The 9,170-nt window shown below is 40.5% G+C and overlaps 1 protein-coding gene across 1 annotated transcript in view; it reads left to right on the top strand.

Annotated features, from left to right (window-relative positions):
- The first annotated feature begins 600 nt into the window (after nucleotides 1-600).
- The window catches only part of PLEKHG1 (pleckstrin homology domain containing, family G (with RhoGef domain) member 1), a 46,716-nt gene continuing 38,146 nt past the window's right edge, over nucleotides 601-9,170 (top strand). The window contains exon 1 of the mRNA XM_009999967.1: nucleotides 601-1,134. Coding sequence (XP_009998269.1) covers nucleotides 715-1,134 — 420 coding nt within the window. The 5' untranslated portion in view covers nucleotides 601-714. The remainder of the gene's footprint in view (nucleotides 1,135-9,170) is intronic.

Genomic DNA, 9,170 nt, shown 5'->3' with positions numbered 1-9,170 from the left:
TCTTTCCTGCGGGAACTCTTTTTTTTCAGAAGCTACATTATTTTCACTGGGAAATCATTCTGGTTTTAATGTTTTTGTACAAGCCACAGAGCTGGTAATTGATAACTGCTCTTAGTTTTTGTTTGACTGTTGGCCTTACAGTATTCAAAATGAACAATACTGTCTGGTGTCACTGTGTGATTCTTGAGCGTTGCAAAGCCCCCAAACCAGGGTCAGTGCTTGGAGACAGCAGGGACTGCTCCTGACAGCATTTTTTTAACCCTAGGAAAAATCTGAGTCTTATTTCTCTCCTGTGCTGAGCCTTTGCACTGGAAACACTGTCACTAGACACAACACACTGGCACAAGGATGTGCCAGACACATGTATGTGAGCAAAGAGGCATGTGGAGCCTGCGGGGTAGCCTTACCTGTGGGGGATCCCCACCACCTGAAAAACATTAAGAAAAGGTCTTAGTGACCTCCAAATCATGTTGTTCTAGTTGTCTGTTAGTTAAAATAGAGTCGTGGCAGTTTTGTTTGCAAGTATGTGTTGTCAGCTTTTGTGTTACGTGGAGCAGCAATAGTAAATCCACTTCTTCTGTTTATTTTATAGATGACTTCCACTTACCCCTTGATGTCTTACCGGCTGTGACAGAGGCCCTTGACTCCAAGACGAAAGGGGAGGATTTGCTGCACAAGGGGAGCAGACCTTTCCGCTACTGTGAAAAAAAAACCATGGACCTGTCAGACAGCGACCGTCCTGTCAGCTTTAGCTCCACTTCCTCCTCTGCTTCCTCCAGGGACAGCCACTGCTCCTTTGGAAGCCGAATGACCTTAGTTTCAAACAGCCACTTGGGCTTGTTCAACCAGGATAAAGAAACGGGTGCTATCAAGCTAGAACTGGTCCCAGCCAGGCGATTTTCCAGCAGCAAGCCACGCAAAAACTCCCCTGCAGAGCAAGAGGATCCTGAGGAAAGCCTTGAAAAAAGGCTAAGCATGCCGAGGAAAGCAGAACCAAAAGGAGCAAGCAAAAACTGTGCAATGTCTATTGCCACAGAGCCCACCAGTCCCAAGCTCCTCTATGTAGACAGAGTCGTCCAAGAGATTCTGGAGACAGAGAGGATGTATGTGCAGGATCTAAAAAGCATTGTGAAGGTAGGAGTCTTGGTTAGGATGGTGTTAACTGTTCCATAATGCTGTTTTTTACAGTGTTTGATTTCACAGCAAGACAGATGGTGCTGACAATGGAATTGGCATTTGCTGTTACATTAGTGTAACATCATTGTTCCATGTGTTCCAAGTTTTTATCTGATTAGATAAGTCTAAGCTGTTACTATGTGTTCATGAAGAAGTAACAGAAAAAAACCCCACAACATTCTACAGTTGGCAGCAGTGGAGAACGAAGAGTGGTAAACTCTTTGCAGTAATGTATATGTACAAAAATAAGTACAATGCCCTGTTTCCTAGAATGGATAGCATGAAGCAAACAGCAGAAGGTTGTTTGCCCCTTTAAATGCTTTGTTTGAAGGGTCTCACTGATTATTTCCCCCTCACCAGATCCTGGTCTTGCAAATTCTTTCCTGACTTTTTCTCCTTTTCACGCAGCTCACAGTTTCAGTATGTTAACATGTACTTGGCCCATAGTATTGAATATGGCACGTGTATTTGCTGGAAAACCCTTCTGTGTGCAGACACTGTTCACTAGGCATGACCTCCATGGATTTGGAAATCTTAGCTCATCCTCCTATGCAGTAAACCATACAATTTAAGAAACTGAAAAGTGTCATTAAAAATTTGAAACAGGTTTTCCATTTACAAGTAGGAAGGCCAAAAAATGCTTCATAGAAGTAGTTTAGGCGTGACTACAGTAGATGTAGAGTGTGGCAAATGTTCTTGAAGTTCTGAAAGAACTGGAGGAATTTACCTGTAAAACACCCAAACATATTTCCTACAGCAACTAACAAATCATGGATCTTGGAAGCTTTATGTGGCACTAGACAGCCTTTCTGAGTGATGGAGTGGTTGCCAGTGGGGCTTTTCTTAGGTAGGTGTTGACGATCTGAGGGCTTCAATGAAGCTCCTTCCCAAATGGTGAGGAATCAGCTACTTCAGGCTGTGCATGTTCATGCTTCGTCTAAGGGGAGGGAGGTGTGGCTGGAAAGATATTACAGAGGAGGCCATGTTATATGTTTCTCGGGATTCTGTTCTCCATAACTTACTTTAGCAATGCTGCAGTGATTTACCTAACCAAGTGTGGTGGTTGTGAGAAGGATGGGAAGACTCTGCAGACATCTGCAGAAGTATCACAGCCTTAAAGGACCTGATTGTCCTGATCCCTATGACTTGAGGCAATTTAGTTTGGCAGTGAGCTGACTGGTGCTGAGCCAAGCTAAGATGAAGGGAAGCAGCTTGATGTGTCTTATTTTCCAGATAAACACGGGTAAAATTTTGGCAGCTGGTTAGGAAATGGGATGAGAATGGGAAAAGGGGAGCTGGGAAAGGGTCAAAGGACAATGGCTGCTCAAGAAGTGTGTGGGAACTGAAGGGATACATGGAGGTCAAAGCTGGTGGAGAAAAGCATAAGCAAATGACCCCGGGCTAAGTGGAGAGAGAAAATTGCTAGAGGGAAAACAATATGAGGAAATGAGAGAAAACCCAGGAAGTGGAGAGTTGAGGGGAGTATGAAAATGGTTTGAAATGGAGCTCTCTACTGAGTTTTGCAGCTGACTGCGGTACAGCAGCTTATGTACAAAGATTAAAAATAGTAAGATTTTTTTTTTTTTGTCTTGGGGTGGAGTTTTTTTTGGCAGGGGAAGGAAGGGAGGAAGAGAAACAGGGCAACCCAGGTGCAAAGAGCTGAAAGCTGAAGAGATGTCAGACTGAGGATGGGATAGGAACAGAAAGGAAGAAATGAAAAGGTGCTACTTTAGTAATCCTCTACTTCCAGCTGTGAACTGTCTGTACAGATCTAGTTTAGCGCTTTTTGTCCCCTGGTAGTGGGGATTTGCTGATGCTACCTTCTTTGTAGATAATGGAAACATACTTTAAAAGACCATGTTCTTACTGTTTTTTCCAGCACTTGGAAACAGGTTCTAGAGCTAGAATTTAAAAGGTGTCAAAACTTGCATCCATTAATCCACCCTCTAAGTATCTGGTGTAAAGCAAAGTGTATTTATTAGTGATGTACAATCAAGCTTTTTTGGGGTGTTGGTTGGTTTAAGGGGGGAATTTTAATTTTTTTTTGGGGGGTGGCTCTTGGGGTTTGTGTTGGTTTGTTTATTAGGATGAGTGGGAGGAGACCATTCAGGCACTATTTTGCTCCCTTTGCCCCAGGATATGCTTTAGAAACAACTGCTTTTCCAGCCAGTACAGCCATTTCGTCCATGACCTGAAAAAACAGTTGCATTATGATTGTTTTGAGGCACACTGCTGTGATTCTTGCGCAGGCAGGCATTATAACAAAGATGGGGTGAGCTTTTCCATTGGTATCTTTTATCATGTGATTGATTAAGTATAATTGAATTTTTTAATTACTGCAGCTTGAAGTGTACTTTGAGGAAGTTTGTGATGGATACCTCTGCTTCCTGCTTGTGTCATGCTGATAGGTGTACTGGCTAGGACAGAACTTCCAACCCTTCTCTTTTTCAGGAACCAGCCTGTCTTTCTCAAGCAGTAATTTAGTTAGAATACCCAAAAACTTCAATTAGAGTAACTAACTAAAGTTACTTCTTTTTTTCCTGAGTGAGATGCTGTCCCTGACTTTATTTAGAAAAATGTGTTTGGCTCTTGTGGTTCATAGGAGTCAGAAGCCCTTATTCATGATCTGTACAAATACCTGCAACTGTAGAAAAAGACATCCACTTTTGTGTTTTACCTTTTCAAAATGAAGGAATAATGCAAATTCACTGTTGTAGTGCATGTGTCTGTCCCGTTACATTAAATACACTCAGTGATATCAGCCCATTTAGAACATCTAGATCCCCACTGCATGAACCTCAGCTATTTGATATAAGAAATTATATCAGTATTAGTAAAAAGTCATTGGCATCTATACAGCTGCTAGAGGAGAGTGAAGCATGTGTTGTCAGTGCATTTCACAAATATGTGATGTAAGTGGAGGTTCAGGTTCAGGAATCTTGAACTCCATCTAAAATCTGGGAGACTGCTTTAATGTGAATGAGTTTCTCCACCCTTTCACTGTAAATATGGCATTTTTTAAACCATTCTTACTGGATTAGTTCAAGTCTCTCCCTTGTCTCCAGATCTTTTGTCCCTTGACCCTTTTTTAGTATTTAAGACTCTTCATTCAAGCCTTTGAATGTCCCATTATTCTTGTCTGCACAATGTTCTGCCAAGGATCTCCCCACCAATCTGTCTTAAGTCTTCCCTTAGTAAATCCCATCCTCATCCCCTGTCAGTCCATATTGTCTCATTTCCTCATGTGATTTATCACTTCAGTTTTTCTGTTTCCCATGTTCCTGGTGTCTGCCGACTCACGATCTCTCTCCACAGTTCTCTTGGTGAGTCTGAAGACACTTAAATAACTTGTCTTTTTGCTTGGTCTGTTGTAGTTCTCCCTCTATACCTCCGCTTTCTGTCCAGTCTTTCTTTTCTTCTGGCAACATTTTCATCACCATTCCTAATTTTTTTGCTCTTAAGTTCTTCTAACATCCAGTCTCAAACTTCTGGTCTCCATCAGGCTTTTTTCCTGTTTTCACTTTCCCATCTTTCTGTAGGACTCCTTTGTGTCTCCTCTGCTCTGAAACTACACAGAACTCTTCTCCATGTTGCATAAGGTTTGTAGAGGTTCACGAGACACAGGAGCAATCTTTTCCCTGCTCTTGCTTTAAAGGAGCAGATCTAAACCAGATATGACTGGCAGCACCTGAGAATGACAATTGTGGATTAAGACCTTGTGAAGTCTGAGCTGAAACATGCAAAGGACCATTTCTAAAAGCTCCTGCTGGGGATATGTGAATATGAGGAGTTTCTTCCCCTTCCCTCTCTTTCACACCCACCTTCCCGCCAGATGGTGAAATATGTGGAGATTTGGACAAAGGCAATGAAAAGCATACTCTCAGAAACAAAGTCTCCATTATGCTTTAGTCTGCTATTGCTGCTCATTGAGATAAGAGGGTATGGTTCATGTCCCTGCTAGTCAGCCTAGGGGTGCTTGTTTTCTCAGGGGAAAGGTCAGCAAAATTTTTCAACAAGAGCAAAGTAAAAAAAGGACATCTTTCTCTAAAAGGCCTGGGGAATGCTTTTGCTGAAATGTCCTAAAACAGCTCAGCAAGGAGGCACGTTTCTGGCATGGAAAACTTTATCCAAGGTAGCTAAATCTGTTGAGATGATACACCCCTTGAGGGCATGGGGACATGTAAGGGGAAATACTGGACATTTGCAGTAGATACATATTGTGGCACCAATGATTAAGGGAAGCCCTTCTGAGAGTAAGTCAGTATCAGAGTTTTATTGTTCCCAGTTCACTGCCTTCCAGTGCTGAGGTTAGAGGATGTCTACTTTGTAGGCAATTAGTTAAAAAGATAACTCTAAAGACTGCATGTGTGCATTGTCACTTCTTTCAGTGTGTTAGTAAAGTGTAGCTGCTTGTGCACTGGGTTTTCAGGTAGTTTAACTCTTAAGAGAAAGTTAATTCCTCCTAGATTCAAAAGGTCTGAATCCCAATACAGCTAAGGCATCCCAGAATGTTTGTTCCCACATTATGCTTAATTTCCATTTGCAGACCCTTTTTCTATGGCTACTAACCTACATGCCTGAGGAAGGAACCTTTGGATTGCTGACTAAGTTGCATGTAAAGATGCTATTTTGCAAGCGTACCTCTTTTTCACAGTACAGAATTCCAGCATCCACTAAAAAGAAATGGTTTGATTTATCAGGGCTGCCCTTTGTGAGCATTTTATAGATAAAAATTTCACAGGGTGCTTCAATGGAAAGTGTACTGAGTGTTGTTGAGAAGATAACTGTGATAGAAGAGGATGTACCTGTCCCTCCTGTGTAAGAAACCTGAATTATTTGCAACTGATGAAATCACCAGACTGTTAAGATGGCATTCTTCTGAGTTTTTTCATCACTTTTATTTCCTTAAGTATAGGGAGCAGTGATGTGTAGTCCCACAATTAGTATTTTTGTTCAGTGCATTAAGGCCAGAAGGAGCAATGCCTCAGCTTCATGTATAGGCACTTCAGGTTTGCAATTCTAGTCTGTCTGACAAAGTTTGCTGACATATTTGATTTATTTGTCTTAAATCTTCAGCACAAAAGAGAGAACTCAGGTGATGAGTGTGTGATTTTTAGGCAGTTTACTTTTAATTTTGTTATTAACTGTGTGATGATTTACAAACAGGTTCTCCTCTCTGAGGCCAGCTGCAGAGCCTGTCCCATACAGAGGAAGAAGGCACTTAGTTTAGATTTAAAGTAAGGCAGTGATATTCAGAGTGACATTCTTCCTTCATGAAAAATATGTTTTGCTACAACATTAAAAGAGCAGTTAAAGGCACGTTAGTACACATGCTCTTTTTTTCTGACTAGTCTTTGATCCTTATGCATTTAGAAGATCTGGATGAGCAATTTGAATTACCTGCAAAAAAAATGTTACGGTCACAACAGTGGTAAGTTTAATAGCTAGTCATATTTAGAGTTCTTTTGAGCTGATTAACTTATCATTGTTTTTTTTTCATCCATGAAGGAAGAGCTCTGTCAAATTCAGATCCACCTCCTCAGAGAAAGCTTGGCTTAAAAGCAGGGAGTTTTCTCCACTAGTATTGAGACATGATGGCTGAAATGAAATTATGCTTGAGGATCTCAGTATCTATCTATTAGGTCTTCTTGAAGTCCATAAATTTTAAACAGAATTACAACAGTATAAATTGGAGCAGGAAAAATTTCACTTAATAAAAATCTGTTGTAAATTTGGAAGCAGCTGTATTGGAGAATGTTTTTTTGTTTGTTTGTTTTGTTTTTGTTTTTGTTTTTTTTTGTTGTTTTTTTTCTGGAATTGCTGTTTAAAAATCAGAACCATAATCCATACTGGAGACTGTTGAGAGGGGAGGTTCTAGCAGCACTGCTGGGTATGTTACTGAACAGGTAGCCTTAAAGAAACAACTGAAGTAAATCAGACTGCTTTCTTCTGAGGTAGTAGGACTATTAGTTTTTCTCTGCAGACTTCTTGCTTCCTGGATGTGAGCCATATAAAACATCCTAAAGCAACCTAAAATGATGAAAGTATACACAAACTCTTGTTCATTTTTTGTGTCTTAAACAGTTGTAGATGAGCTTCTTTTTGAAACACCAAGATCTTGAACAAAACAATTTTGCCAGCAATGTATGCTTTTATCTTATCATCATCTGTACCCTTAAATGAAAGCAAAAACAAAAGCAGCAACAAAACCCAAGCCTTGCTTTTCAAGGCACATGAGAAGGACTCTGCGCTTTGGAAAAAGATGGTTTATACCTGTACAGTAGGAATATATTGTGTTGTGAACAACCAGAAGTAACCAAACACACGACTTACCTGGTAAAGGCAGCTGCTTCTGTTGTGGAATGAGCTGTTTGTAAAATAACCTCATACAAAATATACCAAGCCAGGGTTAAATATACTGATGCATGTTATTTCTTATCTGCATCATCTCTACTCAGTCTAATTTCTGCTGGTAATACTCATAAACGTCTTTCACTCAGAACACTCCCAAGTATTTGAAAGACACTGAACAAAATGTCATCGCTGCTTTGTGTTTTCTCTACCTCAACTTCGCATCCAGTTCTTGTCTTACAGCTACCCTGTAGAAACTTGTTGGGACAAGGACTGCTTTTGTCAGGTGATTGCCAAGCTGCAGCGTATGGCTGGGACTGCAGACATTAAGACAGAACAAATATATAGCCATAACATTGTGTTTGTTCTAAGGTCAGCTCTGTGTATGGACAGCACAAAAAACTGAGTTATACTGCAGTAATAAATGAGCTGTCTATAAATGTACAGTGAGCCTTTCTCAAGCTCGAGGTGGGAGAGAAGCAGCAGAGACAGATTCTGCTCTTTCAGGGGGCTGCAGAATTGCCAAAAAGCGTGGGAGCCACTGGTCTTCCCCTCACTTTTCTTGCATCAGTGTGTAAATATCTCAACCATGCTGTTTGCAACCTCCTACCCACTTTCTAAATGAGAGTGAATATAGATAAAAGAGCGAAAGTTAACCTTCTGCTTGGTCCTTTTGGGAGGGAGTAGGAAAGGGGAAGATGTAGGTAAATACAGAGTGCACCATTTAAGAATCCTGATGGTGGGCAGGGAGCTCCTGGAGTGAAACTGTGACTGTGCTGAGGCTGAAGTTCTGTCTATGGTGAGTGGGAATCCTTCTGGATTCAGAAAGTAACAAGAGCCACATCTGTTCACCTCTGCCCTCCGGCTGCCTATTGCTGACTGGCAGCAAACTAGGATCTTGCCAGAGCACAGCAGCAGCCTTGGGAAAACAGGTTTGTAGAGGGTGGACAGCAAAACTGTGAGGAATAAGTCTGAGAGCTGAGAGGCAGGAGAGAGAGAGTGCAGCTTATGCTGCAAAATGTTCAGTAAATATTTAAATGTTTTACTAAGATGATAATTTTTATTTATTAATTATTATTTTTTTTTAATGAGTGATTGGGATTTCTGTAAAAAAATTTCAAAATTTGGAAGAGATATCTTAAAGCCAAACAGATGTCTTCATTTCCAGCCAGACCACAGTTTCTGGATTTTTTTTTGCTGCTTATGACTATTTTGATTTTCATCTATGGAAATATTTAGCTACTTTTAAATGTGTTATATCATATAAATATTACTTGTCAGTGAACAGAGTCCTAGTAATCCATGACCTTTAAGTTTGAAGGCTTAACAAACCACACAGCAGTCTCTCTCCCTCTTTTCTGCTCTCCCCATTTCCACAGATTAAGATGTGGAGGTAGCTGCTATATTTTGTGGTTTCATGAGAAGATCATTTTGCAAATAAGACACTTTTAAAACATTTTCACTTGCAAACCACCTGGTACTATAAGCTTGTATTTTATTGCTGTTCATATATTAATAACAAAAACCATCCTTAAGTCTCTGGGAATCATGCATTTACTAAGGTTAAGATAAATTTTGTGTTTAGGGTATGAGCAGATTTCTCCATTAGGTTGCATTTGCATTTTCATTCTTTGGAAACAGAC

The sequence above is a fragment of the Chaetura pelagica genome, unplaced genomic scaffold (genome assembly GCF_000747805.2).
Source record: "Chaetura pelagica isolate M959 unplaced genomic scaffold, ChaPel_1.0 scaffold135, whole genome shotgun sequence".
NCBI classification, from domain to species: Eukaryota; Metazoa; Chordata; class Aves; order Apodiformes; family Apodidae; genus Chaetura; species Chaetura pelagica.
This window is presented reverse-complemented; position numbering and strand designations above follow the sequence as displayed.